This window comes from Giraffa tippelskirchi, chromosome 3 (assembly GCF_054371585.1).
Source record: "Giraffa tippelskirchi isolate mGirTip1 chromosome 3, T2T-mGirTip1v1.2.pri, whole genome shotgun sequence".
In the NCBI taxonomy this organism is placed as follows: Eukaryota; Metazoa; Chordata; class Mammalia; order Artiodactyla; family Giraffidae; genus Giraffa; species Giraffa tippelskirchi.
Window position 1 is genome coordinate 156016776 of NC_137277.1, and position 24021 is coordinate 156040796.

Here is a 24021-nt window from a genome sequence, read left to right on the forward strand (position 1 = left end):
AATAGACACAAAGAATCTCAAAATATTAGTAATTTGAATTTAACAATGTATAGAAAGACTTAAATACCATAACCAAGTGGGATTTATTCCAGTATGCAAAACTGGTTCAATATTCAAAATCAATTAATGTGATCCATCACATCAACAGGCATTACATGACAATATCATTATCACATCATTATATCATATCACATCATAAAGAAAACAATCACATGAACATACTAATAGATGCACAAATAGCATTTCAGAAAGTACAACATACAACGAAAACTCAAAATAAACTAGGAATAGAGGGAATTTCTTCAACTTGATAAAAATTGTCTACCAAAAAACTACAGCTACATCATACTTAATTGTAAGAGAGCAGAACCTTTCCCATTAAGCTCACGAACAAGACAAGATATTCCCTAATCTCTCCTTCTCATCACTGGGTACTGGAAATTATAGCTAATGCAATAAAATAAGGAAATGAAAGATACATAGGTTTGTAAGGAAGAAACAAAACTCTCTGTTCACAGATGACAAGGTTACCTATGGGAAAAATCCAAAAGAATCATGTTTTAAAAGCCTACGACTAATAAGCAATTATAACAAGGTTGCAGGATACAAAGTTGACATAAACAGTCAACTGCTATCTACATACTAGCAATGAAGAGACAGAATTTGAATTAAAACCACATTACTATTTACAGTAGCACCTCCAAAAATGAAAACACTTCAGTTCAGTAACTCAGTCATGTCCAACTCTTTGTGACCCCATGGAGTGCAGCATGCCAGGCCTCCCAGTCCATCACCAACTCCCAGAGTTTACCCAAACTCATATCCATTGAGTCGGTGATGCCATCCAACCATCTCATCCTCTGTCATCCCGTTCTCCTTCTGCCTTCAATCTTTCCCAGCATTAGGGTCTTTTCAAATGAGTCAGCTCTTCACATCAGTTGGCCAAAGTATTGGAGTTTCAGCTTGAACATCAGTCCTTCCAATGAACACCCAGGACTGATCTCCTTTAGGATGCACTGGTTGGATCTCCTTGCAGTAAAGGGACTCTCAAGAGTCATCTCCAATACCACAGTTCAAAAGCATCAATTCTTCAGCACTCAGCTTTCTTTACAGTCCAACTCTCACATCCATACATGACTACTGGAAAAACCATAGCCTTGACTAGACAGACTTTTGTTGGCAAAGTAATGTCTCTGCTTTTTAATATACTGTCTAGGTTGGTCATAACTTTCCTTCCAAGGAGTAAGCGTTTTTTAATTTCATGGCTGAAGTCACCATCTGCAGTGATTATGGAGCCCCAAAAAATATCACCACTGTTTCCCCATCTATTTGCCATGAAGTGATGGGACCGGATGCCATAACCTTTGCTTTCTGAATGTTGAGCTTTAAGCCAACTTTTTCACTCTCCTCTTTCACTTTCATCAAGAAGATCTTTAGTTCTTCTTTGCTTTCTGCCATAAGGGTGGTGTCATCTGCATATCTGAGGTTAATGATATTTCTCCAGGCAATCTTGATTCCAGCTTGTGCTTCATCCAGCCCAGCATTTCCCATGATGTACTCTACATATAAGTTAAATTAGCAGGGTGACAATATACAGCTTTGATGTACTCCTTTTCCTATTTGTAACCATTCTGTTGTTCCATGTCCAGTTCTAACTGTAGCTTCCTGACATGCACACAGATTTCTCAAGAGGCAGGTCAGGTGGTCTGGTACTCCCACCTCTAGAAGAATTTTCCACAGTTTATTGTGATCCACACAGTCAAAGGCTTTGGCATAGTCAATAAAGCAGAAATAGATGTTTTTCTGGAACTCTTGCTTTTTCGATGACCCAGTGGATGTTGACAATTTGATCTCTGGTTCCTCTGCCTTTTCTAAAACCAGCTTGAACATCTGGAAGTTCATGGTTCACTTATTGTTGAAGCTTGGATTGGAGAATTTTGAACATTACTTTACTAGCGTCTAAAGATGAGTGCAACTGTGCGGTAGTTTGAGCATTCTTTGGCATTGCCTTTTTTTGGGATTGGAATGAAAACTGACCTTTTCCAGTCCTGCGGCCACTGCTGACTTTTCCAAATTTGCTGGCATATTGAGTTCAGCACTTTCACAGCATCATCTTTGAAGATTTGAAATAGCTCAACTGGAATTGCATCACCTCCACTAGCTTTGTTCGTAGTGATGCTTCCTAAGGCCCACTTGACTTCACATTCCAGGATGTCTGGCTCTAGGTGAGTGATCACACCATCGTGATTATCTGGGTCGTGAAGATCTTTTTTGTAGTTATTTTGTCCATCTCTTCTTAATATCTTCTACTTCTATTAGGTCCATACCATTTCCGTCCTTTATTGAGCCCATCTGTGCATGAAATGTTCCCTTGGTATCTCTAATTTTCTTGAAGAAATCTCTAGTCTTTCCCATTCTGTTGTTTTCCTCTATTTCTTTGCACTGATCACTGAGGAAGGCTTTGTTATCTCTCCTTGCTCTTCTTTTGAATTCTGCATTCAAATGGGTATATCTTTCCTTTTCTCCTTTGCTTTTGGATTCTCCTCTTTTTCACAGCTATTTGTAAGGCCTCCTCAGATAGCCATTTTGCTTTTTTGCATTTCTTTTTCTTGGGAATGGTCTTGCTCCCTGTCTCCTGTACAATATCACGAACCTCTGTCCATAGTTCATCAGGTACTCCTTCTATCAGATCTAGTCCCTTAAATCTATTTCTCACTTCTACTGTATAATCATAAGCGATTTGATTTAGGTCATACCTGAATGGTCTAGTGGTTTTCCCTACTTTCTTCAATTTAAGTCTGAATTTGGCAATAAGGAGTTCTGAGGAGATCTGAGCCACAGTCAGCTCCTGGTCTTGTTTTTGCTGACTGTACAGAGCTTCTCCATCTTTGGCTGCAAAGAATATAATCAATCAATCTGATTTCAGTGTTGGCCATCTGGTGATGTCCATGTGTAGAGTGTTCTCTTGTATTGTTGGAAGAAGGTGTTTGCTATGACCAGTGCATTCTTAGGTATAAATCTTACAAGATATATAAGATCTACATGAGGAAAAACAAGAAAACTATTATTAAAGATATCAAAAAAGAACTAAAAAACTAGAGAGATATTCCATATTCATGGATAGGAAGAATCAATATTGTTAATATGCCAGTTTTTCCCAACTTGCTCTATAAATTTCATGCAATTCTAATCAAAATCCCAGCAAGCCATTTTGTGAAAATCAATAAAATGATTCTAAAGTTTACATGGAGAGGCAAAGACCCCAGATAGCCAACACAATATTAAAGGAGAAGAGCCAAGTCAGAGTACTGAAATAATACATATTCAAGACTTAATATAACCTACAGTAATCAAGAGAGTGTGGTATTGGCAAAAGAATAGATAAATAGATTAACAGAACCTGATACAGAGCCCCCAAATAAATCCACATACAGTCAACTGATCTTTGACAAGAAGTGAAGGCCACATAGCAGAGAAAGGGCGATCTTTTCAATATATAGTGTTGGAAAAACTAGACATTTCACATGAAAAAAAAAATGAACCTAGACATAGACCTTATACTCTTTCCAAGAATTAACTCAAAATTGGTCACAGACCTAAATGTAAGACACAAAACTATAAAATTCCAAGAAGATAACATAGGAGAAAATCTAGATGACTTTGCATATGATGATGACACTTTAGACACAACATCAAAGGCATGATCCATGAAAGAAAGAATTGATAAGCTAGACTTCACTAAAGTTAAAAACTCCTGTGTAAAAGACACTTGAAAGAGAATGAGAAAACAAGCCATAGACTGGGAGAAAACACTTGCAAAAGACATATATAATAAAGGACTGTTATTTGAAACATATGAAGAACTCATAAAAGTCAATTCAGTTAAAAAATAGGCAAAAGACTTGAATAGACACCTCACCAAAGAAGATATATATAAGTAGGCATATGAAAAGATATTCAACATCTTATGTCGCTTGCGAATTGTTAATTAAAACAACAATAATATACCACTACACATCTACTACAATAGCCAATATCCAAAACACTGACAACACCAAATGCTGGCAAAGATGTGGAGAAAGATAGGAATTCTCATTCATTGTTGGCTGGAATGCCAAGTATTACAGCTACTTTGGTAAACAGTTTGGCAGTTTGTTTACAAAACTAAACATACTCTTACCATATAATCCAGCAATTGGACTCCTTGGCATCTACCCAAATGAACTGAAAATGTACGTCCACACAAAAACCAGCATGCAGATGTTTATAGCAGCTTTATTCATAACTTCCAAAACCTAGAAGCAACCGAGACATCTTTCAACAAGTGAATGGATTAAATAAACTGTGGTTATATGCAGACAGTGGAATATTATTCAGTGCTAGAAAGAAATGAGCTATCAAGCCAGGAAAATACAGGAAAAACTTAAGTGCTTAGTACTAAGAAGACAATCTGCAAAGGCTACACACAGCACCATTCCAACTATATGACTTTCTAAAAAAGGCAAAACTATGGAGGTAGTAAGATTAGTGGTTGTCAGGGGTTATGAGGGAAGAAAGGATGAACAGGCAGAACAAAGAGGATTTATGGGGGTAGTGAAATCATTGTATGTGATACTACAGTGATGGATACATATCATTAACAATTTTGTCTAAACCCATAGAATGTACAACACCAAGGGTAAACCCTATATTAAACGTGGACTTTGGGCAATACTGATGTGTCTTTGGAGGTTCAGTGATTGAAATGAATAGTACCGCTATGGCGGGGAATGACAATTGAAACAAACAGTACCACTGCAGTAGGGGATGTCAATCTGAGAGGAAGCTGCATGTGTGGAGGGGGAAGGGAGTATACAGAACTCTGCTTTCTGCTCAATATTGCTGTGAACCTAACACTACTTGAAAATAGATTTTATTAGTTAAAAAAAAAATACAAACCAATGAGCTTACTTTAACTGAAGTATTACTTTCCTCAACAATGTGCATATACCACAACATAAAATATTTTCTTTACCATTTTGTAACTAATAATGTTTCACAATTACATTTTTTAATTTCTGCTCTTTACTTCCCTTTCATCACAAGCTGTCACTCAAATATCACTGCAATTTCTCTAGGACTGTCTTCCATTCAACTTTTTCTGTTTCCCATACAAGTAAAATAAAACAAAAAAGAATCAGACATCCCCCATCTTTTTATGAAGTACAGAGAATTTAAAAGGTGATAAATACAAAAATAATTTGTCAACGTGATATTATACAAATTTAAGTACTCTTATTTGCAATTTATTAATATAGTATTACTCATCTCTTTACTGTCTGAATGTCACACTGAGTTCATACTCCTATTTTCAAATTCCTCAAAGGAACATTCATCACTTGATTTTTTTCCTCTCTACTGGCAAAATAGAAAGTGTTTAGAAAACTGAGTGTTCAATTTCTGCGGGTCTATAAGAAACTACTTTGTTCTTTCCTTTCAATCTGGAGTCATCTCACAGCTTTTAAGCAAGCATCAACAATACTCCTTTATTTCTTGGTGAATATATGATTTTGTTTAAAAGAATTTCCTTATCAAGAGAGCCAATTTACATACTGAAATTAACAACTCAAAGCAAATTTCAGTATATGGAAACTAAGTTGGAAAAATGAAGAGATTTTTCTCCCGACATCAAAGATGGTTGAATGATTTGAAAAATATTGGCAGATTTTCTCAAATAAGACAAGAAACCATGTTTCTTCCTTTTTTCTTACAAGCTTGGAGGATCAGAACATGTTTGTGTTAAAAATCTATGAGTTTTCCCACATCCATCTTGGAAGAAAGTAAATAACCATCATTTCCCAGAAGGGAAAAAAAAGCCAGAACTCTAAGCCCTTACCACCAGATAAGAGCTAACATAATTGCAGCAGATTCTGTCTCTGACCCACACATATACCTTCACAACTTACCAATTCACATACACAGACCTGACTTCCAAATGCCAGCACTTGCATTTCTTTAAAGCTTCTTGTTGTTGCTTAAGTGATCTTTCTCACTCAAGTGGCAGAACAGAACTGCCAAGGAATTGGAATTAACACAAATAGGAATAGTCTTAACTCAGTAACTGATGGCATTTCATGTACAAATAAATACTCCAGCTTCTTTGCCTCTCAAATGGTTAACTTAGGTATGTATTTTACTCTGTTTTCCCAAGTTTCCCATGGGATATTAAGCTCCAGTTTTCCAAAACTGTAAATTGCTCAATAAGACATTCTATATTGGCTGTCAGATCATTCCCTTATTACATATAGGTTCATTATTATTTCATCTAATCATCTCCAGAACTCTTTAATGTACACCAAAAAAAAAGGAATCTGATCAGTGGGTTAAGGATAACCTAATGTCACAGAGCAAGCCATGATTGTAACACGGTATGTCCAGAACTTGTGCTCCTTCCACAAAGGCACAGAACACGGAAGAGGGGATTCCATTCAAATAGGATTATATCTCAAACCTACAAAGAAGTCCTGCTATCTTGATTTTCAAAGTATACTGACTTTAAAAAAGTGTTTAATGCATACTAGTCTTACTAAAGTATATCAATAATGTCATTATGAATTATATATATTTAAAATAACTTGTAATAGGCAATATGAGTACTTTCCAATTTCCTAAAACAATCATATCTCTTCACAGGTAAATTTCCTGATGAGAGTGATGGGTAAAGGAATTTGTTTTTCTTATACACACTATAAACTAAAAAACAAAAATAAGACACTTCAGAATGGAAGGAGAAAAGACAAAAAAACAGAGAGAAATTTTATAGATTGCCAACCTCAATTTTTGTAGCTTTACAACTACATATAGAAATACAGAAAAATTCCTTCATTCACTCAACAAATACCAAAAAACTACTGAAAAGTCGACAATGCTAGGAACTGGGTATACAATGACAGAAAACAGTAGTACTTGCCATAAGTTGCTTAAAACTAACTTGTTTAGCAAAGGAAACTACCAAAACATCAAAAGGCAGAATACTGAATGGTGAAACATTTGTAAATGATATATCCGATGAAGAGTTAATGTGCAAAATATACAAAGAACTCATACAACTCAACATCAAGAACAAAAAACTTGATTAAAAACTAAGCAGAGGATCTAAATAGACATTTTTTTCAAAATAGACACAGATGGCCAACAGGTACATGAAAAAGAGCTCAACATCACTGCAAATCAGAGAACTGCAAACCAAAACCACCATGAGCTAAAACCTCACACCATTTGAATGGTTATTATCAAAAAGACAAGAAATAACAAGTGCTGACGAGGATGCAAAGAAAAAGGACCCCTGTGCACTGTTGGTGAGAATGTAAATTAGTGCAACCACTATGTAAAACAGTATGGAGGTTGCTCAAAAAATTAAAAATAGAACTATTATATGATCCAGTAGTCCACTTCATGGTATTTAACCAAAGAAAACAAAACACTAACTAAAAAAGATATAGGCACCCACATGTTCACTGCAGCATTGTTTACAACTGCCAAGATATGGAAGCAACCTAAGTATCCACCCATAAGTGAATGGGGAAAGAAGTTGGTTTATACATACACACACTCAATGGTATATCATTCAGCCATAAAAAGTTAAATCTTGCCATATGCAACAATATGGATAAATCTAGAGGGTATTATGCTAAATCAGTCAGGCAAATACCATATGACTTCATATATGGAATCTAGAAGGGCAGGATGCAGGGTAGTGGGGCAAAGAAGTGAAGGGGATTAACTTCTATTTATAAAATAAATAAAGCATGGAGATGTAATACATAAGGAATATGGTTGGTAATATTGTAATAACTTTGTATGTGGACAGATGGTTATTAGACTTTGTGATGATCACTTTAAAATGTCAAATCACTACACAACATACCTGAAACTAACATAATATTGTGTATAATTATATTTCAATAATAAAAACTCCTTCCCATTACCTCTTTCTAACAACAAAAAAGTAAATAATCTACATTTACCTACTAAATATTAAACTGAATTACTTCAAAGCATTATAAATAGAAAATGTGATAAATTTCTGGGCTTTCTTCAGAACACATGTGCTTAATAATGTAAGCATCACTGAAATAACGCTGACAAAGCTGCATGGTTCAATAGAAAGTCCAGAGGTTTAAAGTTTCATATACATGGGGCAAGAAGCCTAGCTCCATCCTTAATTGGCTGTTTTACCATAGGCAAGTCATTTATTAAGTGAAATAAAGATAACAAAAATTACCTCGCATGGTTGTTGAAAGGATTAAATTATATGCTAAATGTAAAGTAAATAGAACAATGGCAGTTAAAAAAATATGTCCTCAATAACTATTAGCTCTCACATTCAAATATAGTTCAAATATCGTGAAAATAGAACACCAAAAGCCTGGAATGGTCACTTTGTTTTATATTTTACTCTTCACTAGAAAAATTAATACATTGACTTTCTATTTACTAGTAATGATTAATGTATTTGCTTCCCTGGTAGCTCAGATGGTAAAAATTCTGCCTGCAATACGGGAGACCCAGGTTCGATCTCTGAGTCGGGAAGATCCCCTGGAAAAGGAAATGGCAACCCACTCCAGTATTCTTGCCTGGAAAATCTCATGAACAGAGGAGCCTGAAGGGCTACAGTCCATGGGGTCGCCAAGAGCCGGACACGACTGAGCGACTAACACACACACACACATACACACACACACACACACACACACACACACATTAATGTATTCAGCTTCTAATTCTCTAATAATTCTTATTTATCTTTGAGAATTTGATAAAAATGATGAACTTCTTCCTCCCCAAATACCACACAGTATTTTGCATCAATTTAGGGACATTAACAGGTTCTACGAAAGCTAGATTAAAAATTATATCTAGCTGTTTAAAATAAAACTAATTCAAATTGAATAAAATTAAAAATGCAGTTCTTCAGTTGTACTGGCCACATTTCAAGTGCACAAAAGCCACAGGGGGCTAGTGGCTACTGGATACACAGATATAAAACATTTCCATCATCCCAGAAACTTCTACCAGAGCTGTACTGGAGTATTAAAATAGTATGATGGGTAAAACTATTTTTCTCTAAGTTTGTTTTGTTTCATAAAATATCTAGATACCACTCTCTGTGGCAGATTCCCAAGAGGGCAGAGGGTGTGAATATTTTGCCTTCAAACTAGCGTCCAGCAAATAAGAAGCATTGAATAGGTATCTAATAGATGACATTATAATTTTGTTTTGATTATATTAATCTAGCAAAAATTGACTAAGCTGGTAAAGACCAGAGCTGACAGCTGTGACTATGAGTCTGTAAATAGCTACAATTTTTTCTAAGTAGCAGATCAGCTTATATGTACTACCAACTGACTCCTGAAGCCAGTGAGGGCTCCCTATGCTAACTTTAAATTTTTTGAACCATACATTTTGGCTAGATTACTTGAGCAAAATTTTAAGAGCTGTGCATAGCCTATTCCTTTGAAGAACAGAAAAAACACATACTTACAGCTAATTATTTTTCATTATTCCTATACGGGTTTTTCCTAGATAGAGCAATTGGGTAACTTATTTTTAAATAGTATATATATATTCACAGTCATTTTTAAAGTTCACCAAAGTTTTATAACTTAGAGATTATGGCATTAAGATTTTAGAAAATTGCTTTCCTTTTAACATATCTTGAAATCAAGAAAAAGTTGCTGCTATACACAGAACATTAAAAGGTCTAATAATAATTTTGCACTTACACTGACACATTTTTTCTAATGGTATATTCATCCAAATCATCATCAGAGCTGCTATCAGTTGCATCAGAATCCAGACCCTCTTCAACATGAGACAACACCCCTGTAGCAGACAGTGCAAATCTTTGGATTTCTGCAGCTGTACACCGTGCAAAGCCATTTTTTGTGTCATTCCACAATTTAGTCTCCGCAGTCAATATGTTGATGTCTGGCTTAATTTCAGTGCATTTAGGTAAACTATTATCCAAAATTGTGGTAGGTTCATGAAAAATCTTTACTTTGGGGAGCTGATGTTTCATAGAAAATTTCATTTGTTGACCATAGTGCTTAACAACATGCTTTGCCAGGAGCATCTGCAAATGTTTCTGAGTTCTTCTAGCCTGGCTAAGTAAAATTTTCTGTTTACTTACACACTGAAGTAAACGAGCATTCACTTCCTCCTCCTTTTCAGCAGCTGAGGAACTAACAGGCACATATGAGTGGTCAGGTCCAATTTTGTTTTGAGCACGGTGCAATAAACCCTTTTTAATCTCACCACCACTAACTTTATCCAAAAGTGCATTCTTTTGGTACCATTTACAGTTTTTCAGTTGTACTTTATCTACATTAGTGTCTTTGGTTACATTTGAATCCAAAATAATTTGTACATCTGTCATGCATGGACTTGTGGTATGTGACAGAGGTTCCTTTTTGATGAACTCTTCAGAATGAGAATGACAGATTTTACTGAGCTGAATATTGCCGCCATTACACAGTATGTTTTTCAGCTTATTGCAGTTGGGTTCCCCTAATTTCTTTTGTTTATAATTCTCATTGTATTTATTTAACGTAGCGTTAGAACTCATTAAAAGAACTGTCTGGTAATGTTTTGAAGACTGAGGGGAGCCAAAATGTTTTAAATTCACAAAATTAGTGTTAAGAGTAGGTTCAGGAGTTGGAAATCCCAGCATCTGAGAGAAAGTGTCTCCTTTTAGCTTTTCATCTACAGTTCTTGGACTTTCCATGCATAGCATCTTGTCCGATTCCATGGTACTCGGTAAAGATGAAAAGCAGATACCCTTTGTTGCTGCCTCCCTCAGAGCCGGGGTCATGGCGAATCCTGCAGATAATTACTGGAAACCTAAAATAATGTAAAAATAAAAGATCAAATATCAAGAAAAAAGTTTTATGCTTATACTATTACCAAGGGCAACATTTTCAATGTCTCTGGTTAAAAAATGAATGGAACCAAACTCTTCCTTAATTTGCCAGCTCCTAACATTATCTCTGCTCTTTGCTAGTTCATAAGGAATTTAATAAGGATTATTCTTCACTCTGACTATAGGCCTACTACCCAAAACTTCAATGAAAGATGTATTGTACCTAGTACATAAGAGACAAATATTTGTGAATGCAATTACATCTCAAGATTTCATTTTTTTGACAATGATTAGTAATAGTCAAAAGAAAAAAAAAAATCCATCCTGGGATTCATACTTGAATATGTGACTTGATCCCACATTTCCAAACAAAAATATAATTTTTATAAAATATAACTGCTCCAAATTTACATTTCTCAATTTAAACTTCACAATTTGAACAGTATTAATAACTAAAACACAGAACTGAACTACAAACAAAAAAGTATATAATTGGAAATTCCCTGGTGGTCCAGTGGTTAGAACTTGGTGTTTTCACTACTGGGTTCAATCTCTGCTCAGGGAATTAAGATCCTGCAAGCCTTGTGGCACAGCCAAAAAAAAAAAAAAGTATATTATTTCACAGGTGCTAAAAAATAATATGGTAGTGAAAACTAGCCTAATCAGCAATGTGAAAATTTTTTTTCTAAAAAAAAAATCTGCAATCATTATTTTCTTTTCACAAATGGATATTCATCAGTTATCATTACAAAAGCTCTTACTCCTGCCTGAAAACATAGTGGGGAATATAACAGATGACACTAAAGATTAATCCCATAATTAAACAAATTTCATATTATTTTATCAAGGGAAAAGGTATAAAATTACATATTCTGACATAAAAAAGGTAATTTAGTACTATTAAGAATTATGAAGATTAAAGAGTTAGTGAAAACATTTTATATCATTAACAATCACACATTTTCGAAGATATTTTGGAACTATAACACTATAATTTCTGTCTCAAAACACATGACAGTTAGTAGCCACTTAAATAGCCAAATTCACATGAGCTAAGTCCTCGGACTTGGCTATAACTCTAGACCCTTCATTCTTGTTTAAAAACACGAAACCAAAATCATATTCTCTGCAAAGATTAACAAGAATTATCAAAAGGAAAACAAAGGCACAAAACGTCTATGAAATTAGAATAAAAATCTATACACAGGGTTAAAAGTGACAGACTAGGAGAAGATGTCTGCAACATATATCAACAAAGGATTAGTATCCAGAATACATAAAGAACTCCTAGAAACGAGCAAAAGTTACAACAGTCAGATACTTCAGAGATGATGACATCCAAATGGTCATTAAACATATGCTCAATCTTACCAGTAATAAAGGAAATGCAGATTAATAAAGCAAGAGATGAGTTTTCTAATCAAATTGAAAAGAGAGTTTTAAGTCTGTAAATATCACTTACCATGGGAATGGGGGTAAATAAGACTTCTCACACCTATCTGAACCATAATTTGATGCTAATTTGACAAAAATGTGGAAAGGTGCACAAGAGATCAGTGCTTGTATGAGAAAACCACTCTTTCAAAGTAACCTACATATCTAACAATAAGAGAATGGACAATTAAAACATGATGGAATGCTAGATAGTGGTTAAAAAATGAATGACCTAGATCTATATGTATCAATATAGACAAACCTCAAAAACAAAATAATTTTTAAAAAATGGTGCAGAATATATATACTATGGTGCAGTGGTGGTGGTATGATCGCTCAGTCGTGTCCAACTCTTTGTGATTCACTGGACTGTAGCCCACAGGCTCCTCTGTCCATGGGATTCTTCAGGCAAGAATACTGGAGTGGTTGCCATTTCCTTCTGCAGGGGGATCTTCCCGACCCAGGGATTGAACCCAAGTCTCCTGCAGATTCTTTATCGACTGAGCTATGAGGGAAACCCATACTATGGTACCATATAAATAAAATACAAACACAAAACCTTACCATATTTATGTATATATACACGTGTGTGTTTATGTGTTTACAAGAACAAAAGAGGAACCAGAAAAATATCCACCAAAGTTGTAATAGTAGTCAGATAAGTTGCATGAAACAGAACTAAGAGTGCTGTTTTAAGACAAGCTGAATTTTAACTATAATATTTTATTACTTAGAGGAAAAAGATTAAGTGAAAAAATGAACAAATGTTAATGGTTGTTAATTCTGTGCGATAAAAATATTTGCCTTTTTTATATTTTACTGTGCAATGTCTCAAAAAATAAAGAGATTTCTGTATAATTTTCTGTCTCAAAATTTATATACTTTTAAATGTCTCAAAAATAATAAGTCCCATTTATAAAAGATTTTCAATTTTTCCAAATGCAAAACAAATAGGAAAAAAATAACCAGAATATTGGGCTTTCTTTTTAAAAATACATTTTGCAGTTTTAAGAAAAACAGAAAAAAGCTAGCACTGGGAAATTTTTTTTCAAGATTCATTCTGTCACTTAATGCAATGACCATAATTTCTAATTTATAGATATCAACAATAGTGTTTAGATAATTACATTGCTCTCTGAGGGAAACTGCCCTAATTACAGTTCTCTCTGAGGTAGTTATACTCAAGATACTATACTCTATCCCCTCTTTACCCACATTCTCTCCTTTAGAAATTTGAAAAGGGTGCGAAGTACGTAATCAAAGCGATGGGCAGCAGGGACAGGGGTGAAATAACAAGAAGCAGTGGATTTCTTATGCCCTGGATAAACTAGAGATATGGGAAAACTAAAGAACTAGAGTTGATAGAAAAAAGAGAAAACAAAGAAATGTAGACATTGAGAGTGGCCAAGAAACATTTATGGTAGAGAACTAGAATAAAGCATACACACAAAAAAACTCTGGTAAGATCTCTAGGGCTTACTTGTTATGATAGGCAGCTTCTAAAATGATCTTAATAATCCCAGTTTCCTGGTATTCATGTCTTTGTATAGTTCTTTCTTCTTGAGTGTGGACTGGATTTATTGACTTGAGTGTGGACTGGATTTAGGGACATTCTTTTCTAGCAAATAGAATGCAAAAGAGATAACGGGATGCCACTTTTAAAATTACATTACAAAGAGACGGTGGCTTCCATCTTGTCACCCCCTCACTCACTAAAGAACACGAACTGCCATGCTCTGAACTGGGAAGACTCTCATGACAAAGAACTACTGACTTCAGCCAATAGACAGCAATGACCTAAAGCCTGTCAATAGTCATGTCAGTGATCTGAGAAGCAGATTAACAGTCATGCTAGTGATCTGAGAAGCAGATCCTTCCTCATTTCAGCCTTCAGATGCCTGTAGCTCTTACACCTTAACTGCACCCTTGTGAGAAACCTTGACCAGAGGCACTCAGCGAAGCCATGCCTAGATTCTTGACTCACAGAAACTGTGAAATAAATGTTTTAAACCATAAAATTATGGATTAATGTGTTACATGCTACGTGCTACATTAGTTCAGTTCAGTCACTCAATCGTGTCCAACTCTTTGCGACACCATGGACTGCAGCACACCAGGCCGCCTTGTCCATCACCAACTACGGGAGTTTACTCAAACTCATGTCCACTGAGTCGGTGATGCCACCCAGCCATCTCATCCTCTGTCGTCCCCTTCTCCTGCTGCCTTCACTTTTTCCCAGCATCAGGGTCTTTTCAAATGAGTCAGTTCTTCGCATCAGGTGGCAAAAGTATTGGAGTTTCAGCTTCAGCATCGGTCCTTCCAATGAATATTCAGGACTGATTTCCTTTAGGATGGACTGGTTGGATTTCCTTGCAGTCCAAAGGACTCTCAAGAGTCTTCTCCAACACCACAGTTCAAAAGCATCAATTCTTCGGTGCTCAGCTTTCTTTATAGTCCAGCACTTACATCCATACATGACTACTGGAAAAACCATAGCCTTAACCTTTGTTGCCAAAGTAATGTCTCTGCTTTTAAATATGTTGTCTAGGTTGGTCATAACTTTCCTTCCAAAGAGTAAGTGTCTTTTAATTTCATGGCTGCAGTCACCATCTGCAGTGATTTTGGAGTGCCCCAAAATAAAGTCAGCCAGTGTTTCCACTGTTTATCCATCTACTTGCCATGAAGTGATGGGACCAGATGCCATGATCTTAGTTTTCTGTATGTTGAGCTTTAAGCCAACTTTTTCACTCTCCTGTTTCACTTTCATCAAGAAGATCTTTAGTTCTTCTTCACTTTCTGCCATAAGGGTGGTGTCATCTGCATGTTATTGATACTTCTCCTGTCAATCTTGATGCCAGCTTGTGCTTCATCCAGCCTAGCATTTCTCATGATGTACTCTGCATATAAGTTAAATAAGCATGGTGACACAATACAGTCTTGATGTACTCCTTTTCCTATTTGGAACCAGTCTGTTGTTCCATGTCCAATTCTAACTATTGCTTCTTCACCTGCAATTTCTCAAAAGGCAGGTCAGGTGGTCTGGTATTCCCATCTCTTTAAGAATTTTCCACAGTTTATTGTGATCCACACAGTCAAAGGCTTTGGCATAGTCAATAAAGCAGGAATAGATGTCTTTCTGAAACTCTCTTGCTTTTTCGATGATCCAGTGGATGTTGGCAATTTGATCTCTGGTTCTTCTGCCTTTTTAAAATCCAGCTTAAACATCTGGAAGTTCACAGATCACGAATTACTTAAGCCTGGCTTGGAGAATTTTGAGCATTACTTTGCTAGCGTGTGAAATGAGTGCAATTGTGTGGTAGTTTGAGCATTCTTTGGCATTGCCTTTCTTTGGGATTAGAATGAAAACTGACCTTTTCCAGGCCTGTGGCCACTGCTGACTTTTCCAAATTTGCTGGCATATTGAGTTCAGCACTTTCACAGCATCATCTTTTAGGATCTGAAATAACTCAACTGGAATTCCATCATCTCCACTATCTTTGTTCATAGTGATGCTTTCTAAGGACCACTTGACTTCACATTCCAGGATGTCTGGCTCTAGGTGAGTGATCAAACCATCGTGATAATCTGGGTCATGAAAGTCTTTTTTGTACAGTTATTGTGTATTCTTGCCATCTCTTCTTAATATCTTCTGCTCCTGTTAGGTCCATACCATTTCTGTCCTTTATTGAGCCCATCTTTGCATGAAATTTTCCCTTGGTATCTCTAATTTTCTTGAAGAGATCTCTATTCCTTCCCATTCTATTGTTTTCCTCTATTTCTTTGCACTGATCACTGAGGAAGGGTTTCTTATCTCTCCTTGGTATTCTTTGGAACTCTGCATTCAAATGGGTATATCTTTCCTTTCCTCCTTTGCTTTTGGTTTCTCTTCTTTTCACAGCTATTTGTAAGCCCTCCTCAGACAGCCATTTTGCTTTTTTGCATTTCTTTTTCTTGGGGATGGTCTTGCTCCCTGTCTCCTGTACAATGTCACAAACCTCTGTCCATAGTTCATCAGGCACTTTGTCTATCAGATCTAGTCCCTTAAATCTATTTCTCACTTCCACTGTATAATCATAAGCGATTTGATTTAGGTCATACCTGAATGTCTAGTGGTTTTCCCTACTTTCTTCAACTTAAGTCTGAATTTGGCAATAAGGAGTTCTTGATCTAAGGCACAGTCAGCTCCTGGTCTTGTTTTTGCTGACTGTACAGAGCTTCTCCATCTTTGGCTGCAAAGAATATAATCAATCTGATTTCGGTGTTGACCATCTGGTGATATCCATGTGTAGAGTGTTCCCTTGTATTGTTGGAAGAGGGTATTTGCTATGACCACTGCATTCTCATGGCAAAACTCTGTTAGCCTTTGCCTTGTTTCATTCTGTACTCCAAGGCAAAATTTGCCTGTTACTCCAGGTGTTTCTTGACTTCCTACTTTTGCATTCCGGTCCCCCATAATGAAAAGGACATCTTTTTGGGATGTTAGTTCTAGAAGATCTGTAGGTCTTCATAGAACTGTTCAACTTCAGCTTCTTCAGCATTACTGGTCGGGCATAGACTTGGATTACTGTGATATTGAATGGTTTGCCTTGGAAACGAGCAGAGATCATACTGTTGTTTTTGAGACTGCATCCAAGTACTGCATTTCAGACCCTTTTGTTGACTATGATGGCTACTCTATTTCTTTCAAGGGATTCTTGCCCATAGTAGTAGATGTAATGGTCATCTGAGTTAAATTCACCCATTCCAGTCCATTTTAGTTTGCTGATTCTTAAAATGTCGATGTTCACTCTTGCCATCTCCTGTTTGAGCACTTCCAATTTGCCTTGATTCATAGACCTAACATTCTAGGTTCCTATGCAATATTACTCTTTACAGCATCGGATCTTGCTTCCATTAACAGTCACCTCCACAACTGGGTGTTGTTTTTGTTTGGCTCCGTCTCTTTGGTGTGCTACATAGCAATACGTAATTAATGCACTTGGGTTTAACGATTTGGGGATTTTGGACTCCGGAAGGTCTAGCCATATCACAGTTCCTGTTCTCGTATTTCCATTAAGTTTTTCTGTATTCTATTCTCAAGTGAATCCTTATTAAAAAAACAAAACAAGTCCTAGCCTGAAAATCTCTTTACTTTGCAACCAAAAGAACTTCACAAAAATAGCTATGTCTCCTATAATTAAAAAAGGTTAAACTATGTTCATGTAGTTTTAGTGTAAGACACAAGTCCATTTATTCCAACTTTTTAATTAAACATATAATCATTATGCATAACGATGTTTACTAAGTGAGCATTCTAAACTCTACCACTTCTAACTACCTCCATATGACACAAGCAACTATACTTATTACTAACATTTCAACTGCTTGAACTTTTCACTATTTTGTTAACTACTCTGTCTTCAGACAAGATCGGGCACGTTCAGGGTGGTATGGCCGTAGACACTACTCTGTCTTCAACATGCAAAAGTACCTGAGATATAGCAGATACTCAATAAATATTTGGTAAAAAAAAAAAAAAAAGTGGTTGTCATTACACTTAAAATCCAAACTTGTTCTTATCATGGCCTACAAAGTTCTTCACTATCAAGTGCCTGACTACTTCGACTCCTAGTAACTTTCTCCACAGGTTGCTACATTCCATAAACACTGGCCTCTGTGCTATTCTTGAAACACACCAAACAAGTCCTTGCTTCAGAGACTTCGTATTTGCAATTCTCTCTGTCTGGAACAATTTTCCACAAATAAGATGGCTGGCTCCCTCACTTCATTCGTGTTTCTGCTCTAAAGTCACCTCCTCAGAGAGTCCTACCTTAACTAATTATTTAAAATAGCCCTAGCACCTCATTTCATGATTCTCCACTCCCCTACACTGTTATATTGAGCCTCAGAACACTAATATCAGAACCTGACACTATATTACATTCTAGGAAATAATATAACTCAAAGGTAGAACTCAGTTTTGTTCAGTGTTCTAATTTACAGCACTTAAAACAATGTCTGGTACACAATAACTGTCAGATATTTGTTGGCTGAATAAACAGTCATAATTTTTAAAGGTACTCCAGAACTTACGTAGTAACAACATCTATTTCAGTTATCATTTTAAAAATAAAATTAATCACTGAAATCCACCACATCAAAAGACTAAAGAAAAAAAATAAAAAGCATTTGACAAAATCTAGTGTCTGTTCATAATCAGGAAAAAACTCAGCAAACCAGGAGAAAGAGGGAAATTGCTTAACCTGATAAGGAACATTACACAAAAGCCTAGCGACAACTTCATGGCTACGATGAAGGACTGAATGCTTTAATACTTGTTAAGACTGGGAATGAGGCAAGGTGTCTGTTCTCATTACTCCTATTCATCATCACATTGGAGGTCCTAGTCAGTGGGACAGAAGAAGAAAAAGAAACAAGAGTCACATATATCTGGAAAGTAAAACTGTGTCTACTCATTGATGACATGATTTTCCACATAGAAAATTCCATGCACACATGATCACTCACTCAGTTGTGTCTGACTCTTTGCAACTCCATGAACCATAGCCCCACCAGGCTCCTCTGTTCATGGGATTTCCCAAGCAAGAGTACTGGAGTGGGCTGTCATTTCCTTCTCCAGAGAATCTTCTTGACCCAGGGACTGAACCTCTGTCTCCTGCATTGCAGGCAGATTCTTTATCACTGAGCCACCTGGAAAGCCCTGAAAGGATCTATAAAAAAGCTCCTAGATCTAATGCGCTTACTAAGGTAGCAGATAAAAGAGTAAAGACACAAAAATCACTTGTATTTCTAAATATTGGAAAGGGAAAAAAAAAGAAATAGAAAATTTTAAAACAGTATTAATTTCAATAGTTTAAAGATATGAAATACTGAGGTGTCAATCTAACAAAAAATGTGCAGGATCTACACACTAGAAAAAACAACCACCACGCAGAGTACATCATGTGAAATTCTGGGCTGGATGAATCACAAACTGGAATGAAGACTGCCAGGAGAAATATCAGTAACCATAGATATGCAGATGATACCACTCTAATGGGAGAAAGTGAAGAAGAAATAAAGAACCTCTTGATGAGGGTGAAAGAGGAGAGTGAAGAGCTGGCTTAAAACTCAAAAAACTAAGATCACGGCATCCGGTCCCATCACTTCATGGGAAAACGATGGGGAAACAATGGAAACAGGGACAGACTTTATTTTCTTGGGCTCCAAAATCACTGCAGATGGTGACTGCAGCCATGAAATTAAGACGTTTGCTCCTTGGAAGAGAAGCTATGATAAACCGAGACTGCATATTAAAAAGGAGAGACATCATTTTGCTGACAAAGGTGCATATAGGCAAAGCTATGGTTTTTCTAGTAGTTATGTATGGATGTGAGAGCTGGAAAATAAAGAACACCGAGCACCGAAGAAATGATGCTTTCCTATTGTGGTGCTGGAAAAGACTCTTGAGAATCCCTTGGACAACAAGGAGATCAAACCAGTCAATCCTAAAGGAAATCAACCCTGAATATTCATTGGAAGGACTGACGCTGAAGCTCCAATACTTTGGTCATCTGATGTGAAGAGTCAATTTGTTAAAAAAGACCCAGATGCTGAGAAAGACTGTGGGCAGGAGGAGATCAGGATGACAGAGGGTGAGATGGCATCACCGATTCAATGGACATGAGTTTGAGCAAACTCCGGGAGATAGTGTAGGACAGGGAAGTCTAGTGTGTTGCAGTCCATGGGGTCCATGTCAGACACAACTTAGCGTATGAACAACAACAAGCTCTAAATAAATGAAGGGACACACTGTGCTCATGGATTAATTATTCAATATTGTTGCAATGTTAATTCTCCTTAAACTAATATATAGATTTATACAATCCCAGTCAAAATCTTGGCAGGAATTTTGTTAATATCAATAAACTTATTCAAAAATTTGTATTTCCCAGATGGTCCAGTGGTAAGGAGTCTGCTTGCCAATGCAGGAGACAGAGGTTTGAGCCCTGGTCCGGAAAGATTCCACATACTGCAGAGCAACTAAGCCCACGAGCCACAACTACTCAGCCTGTGCACTGCAACTGCTCAGGTTTACATGCCTAGAGCCCATGAGCCGATCCAACAAGAAAAGCCCCCACAATGACAAGCCCATGCAAAGCAACAAAGAGTAGCCCATGTGTAGCAAGACCCCATGCAGCCAAAAGTAAATAACAAATTTTTTAAAATTTGTATGGAAACAGAAAGGAACTAGAATAGCCAAAACAAGAATGAAGCTAAAGGGCTCATAATGCCTTTCTATTTACTTTGGTCAAAATAAGCATGAATTGGCCAAAAATGGACACAGATCAATGGGAAAAAATAGAGAGCTGTTAAGCAGACCTACAGGTATACAGTCAATTGATTTCTGACAAAGATGTAATGGCACTTCAATGCAGAAAGATGGTTTTTAAACAAATGCTTCTGGAACAATAAGGTACCCATCTGCAAAATTCTGAGCCTTAACTCATACCTCATACCTTATACAAAAATAGTCACATACATCAGAATGGATAGATCTAAATGTAAAACTTAAAGCCATAAAATGTCTAGAAAAAATAGGAGAAAATCTTTGTGATATTGGGTTGGGCAAAGTTTTTTTTTTTTTTTAATTATGACACAAAAACATTCGTAAGAGAAAAAAATTGGTAACTTGGACTTCCTCAAAATTAAAATAAACAATAAAATAAACATCTAACAACTATTTAAAACATAACAATTGAGGAGCCTTTAACATAAATATACAAAAGATAGTATGTCTAGGAATTAGTGGAAATCAGATGTGCATACTCCTGAAAGTCACTGAGTTTACCATTCAGCTTAACTCAGAAAAATGGTTTCAACTATTATACAGTTTTAAATTGTAACCATTTTCAACTGTATTATTTCATCTTATGCATAAGACAACTGTTTAGAGGCAGAGCACATGAAGAACACTGTTTTGAGAACATAAAATAATAATTCTGCCAGTTCACCTTAAGATATCTTCACTAGTTCCATAAGCTGTATTCCACATGATCAAAATTATTTTATAATATCTAAAAGGTATCTCCAGTATTTCGGAAGCCAATTTAAGACACTGAAAATAACTACAAGTAAGACCACCTGGTTTTCATTTGGGTATAAATCCATCCATACCACAAGTTATTTATAGAAAAGTGCTTGTGACTGGCAGCTGAAAACCTATTTCATCTTTTAAACACAAAACATTTCTAAAAAAACATGGAAATTAACTAGTTGACTTTTTAAAAGCAGAAAATGAAGAAATTTATTTTTTCTCAGATATATAGTTTTGGCTATTTCTGGTGGAAGCTGCATTTTATTTTTTTTTGTTGTTTAATCGCTAAGTCGTGTCAGATTCTTTTGCAACCCCATGGACTGCAGCCCACCAGGCTCCTCTGTCCATGGGATTTTCCAGACAAAAATACTAGAGTAGGTTGCCATTTCCTTCTCCAGGCGATCTTCCCAAACCCAGGGATTGAACCCACATCTCCTGCATTACAGGCAGATTCTTTACCACTGAGCCAACAGGGAAACCCACCTTCATTAAATGAATATTTGATCTAAGATCAAACATTAAACCATTCAGTTAACACACACAGTGACTGAGAAGCATGTTAAGAGACACTATGTAGGTACTAGAAAGATGGTAGTGAGCATTAAAAGTAAGGTTTCTATTCTTACAGAGCTTACCTTCTATCCAGCAAATGGTAGACAGAGAGTACACAAATAAGAAAATAAAAAGATAAGAAGTAAATAGGGGTCTCATTGTTTTTATAAAAATCAAAGTAGAATAATAGAGCATGATTAGCAATATGTGAACCGTGAACTTCCAGACGTTCAAGCTGGATTTAGAAAAGACAGAGGAATCAGAGATCAAATTGCCAACATCCTCTGGATCATCAAAAAAGTAAGAGAGTTCCAGAAAAACATCTATTTCTGCTTGATTGACTATGCCAAAGCCTTTGACTGTGTGGATCACAATAAACTGTGGAAAATTCTTAAAGAGATGGGCATACCAGACCATCTGACCTGTCTCCTGAGAAACCTGTATGCAGGTCAGGAAGCAACAGTTAGAACTGGACATGGAACAACAGACTGGTTCCAAATAGGAAAAGGAGTACGTCAAGGCTGTATATTGTCACCCTGCTTATTTAACTTATATGCAGAGTACATCATGGGAAACGCTGGGCTGGAAGAAATACAAGCTGGAATCAAGATTGCCGGGAGAAATACCAATAACCTCAGGTATGCAGATGACACCACCCTTATGGCAGAAAGTGAAGAAGAACTAAAGAGCTTCTTGATGAAAGTGAAAGAGGAGAGTGAAAAAGTTGGCTTAAAGCTCAACATTCAGAAAACTAAGATCATGGCATCTGGTCCCATCACTCCATGGGAAATAGATGGGGAAACAGTGGAAACAGTGTCAGACTTTATTTTTTTGGGCTCCAAAATCACTGCTGATGGTGATTGCAGCCATGAAATTAAAAGACGCTTACTCTTTGGAAGGAAGGTTATGACCAACCTAGATAGCATATTTAAAAGCAGAGACATTACTTTGCCAACAAAAGTCCATCTAGTCAAGGCTATGGTTTTTCCAGTAGTCATGTATGGATGTGAGAGTTGGACGGTGAAGAAAGCTGAGCGCCGCAGAATTGATGCTTTTGAACTGTGGTGTTGGAGAAGACTCTTGAGAGTCCCTTGGACTGCAAGGAGATCCAATCAATCCATCCTAAAAGAGATCAATCCTGGGTGTTCATTGGAAGGACTGATGTTGAAACTGAAACTACAATATTTTGGCCACCTCATGGGAAGAGTTGACTCATTGGAAAAGACCCTAATGCTGGGAAGGACTGGGGGCAGGAGGAGAAGGGGATGACAGAGGATGAGATGGTTGGATGGCATCACCGACTCGATGGACATGGGTTTGGGTAAACTCCGGGAGTTGGTGATGGACAGGGAGGCCTGGCGTGTTGCAATTCGCAAAGAGTCAGACACGACTGAGTGACTGGACTGAAGTGAACTGATGTTGCAGTAGCAGTTAACTTAGATTTGTAGATGAAGGAAGTCTCTTGATGACATCTACTCTAAGACTAGAAATGACTAAAATCTAACCAAGATTTCAAGTAAGAGCTTTCCAAGGAAAAAAGACAATTCATAAAAACCTTTAAAGCAGGAATAAATTTGGTGTGTTTGCAGAAGAACAATTATAAACTTATCTAGAACATGAGCCAGAGGAAGGAGCCCAGGACCATGCCAGGGAGTTCACTCACATTTATTTGAACAAAGGAACAGGCATTACAAAGGAGAAAGAACCCTGAAAGAAAACTTAGAAAGTTCAGCTGGTGGGAATTCCCTGGCAGTCCAGTGATTAAGACTTTGACTTCCCAATGCAGGGAGAACAGGTTCAATTTCTGGTTGGGGAACTAAGATCCTGCTAGTCATGTGGTATGGCCAAAAAAGAAAAAGAAATGCTAGCGACTACCATCACCGTAACTGAAATAAGAATGCCTTTGATGGATTCATTAGCAGACTGGACATGGCTCAGAAAAGATCTGGGCTTGAGGCTATACCAACAGTAACTTACAAAATGAAAAGAGGATAGATGGTGGTGGGGGAGGGAGAGGTTAGGGGGTGGGGACACATAAACAAGAATATCCAAGAATTGT

General features: G+C 36.7%; 1 protein-coding gene across 32 annotated transcripts in view; it reads right to left on the bottom strand.

Annotated features, from left to right (window-relative positions):
* The window catches only part of KANSL1L (KAT8 regulatory NSL complex subunit 1 like), a 124835-nt gene that overhangs the window by 90722 nt on the left and 10092 nt on the right, over positions 1-24021 (bottom strand). For 19 of the 32 annotated variants that reach the window (XR_014080231.1, XR_014080229.1, XR_014080222.1 and 16 more), the window contains exon 2: positions 9765-10881. Coding sequence is in view for 18 of the 32 variants with exons in the window: in XM_081582711.1 (XP_081438837.1) it covers positions 9765-10852 (1088 nt within the window). In the remaining 14 variants the exon portion in view is untranslated. Of the gene's footprint in view, positions 1-9764; positions 10882-13814; positions 13953-24021 lie in introns of all 32 variants that reach the window. The other 13 variants (XR_014080224.1, XR_014080233.1, XR_014080225.1 and 10 more) reach the window with 1 other exon arrangement.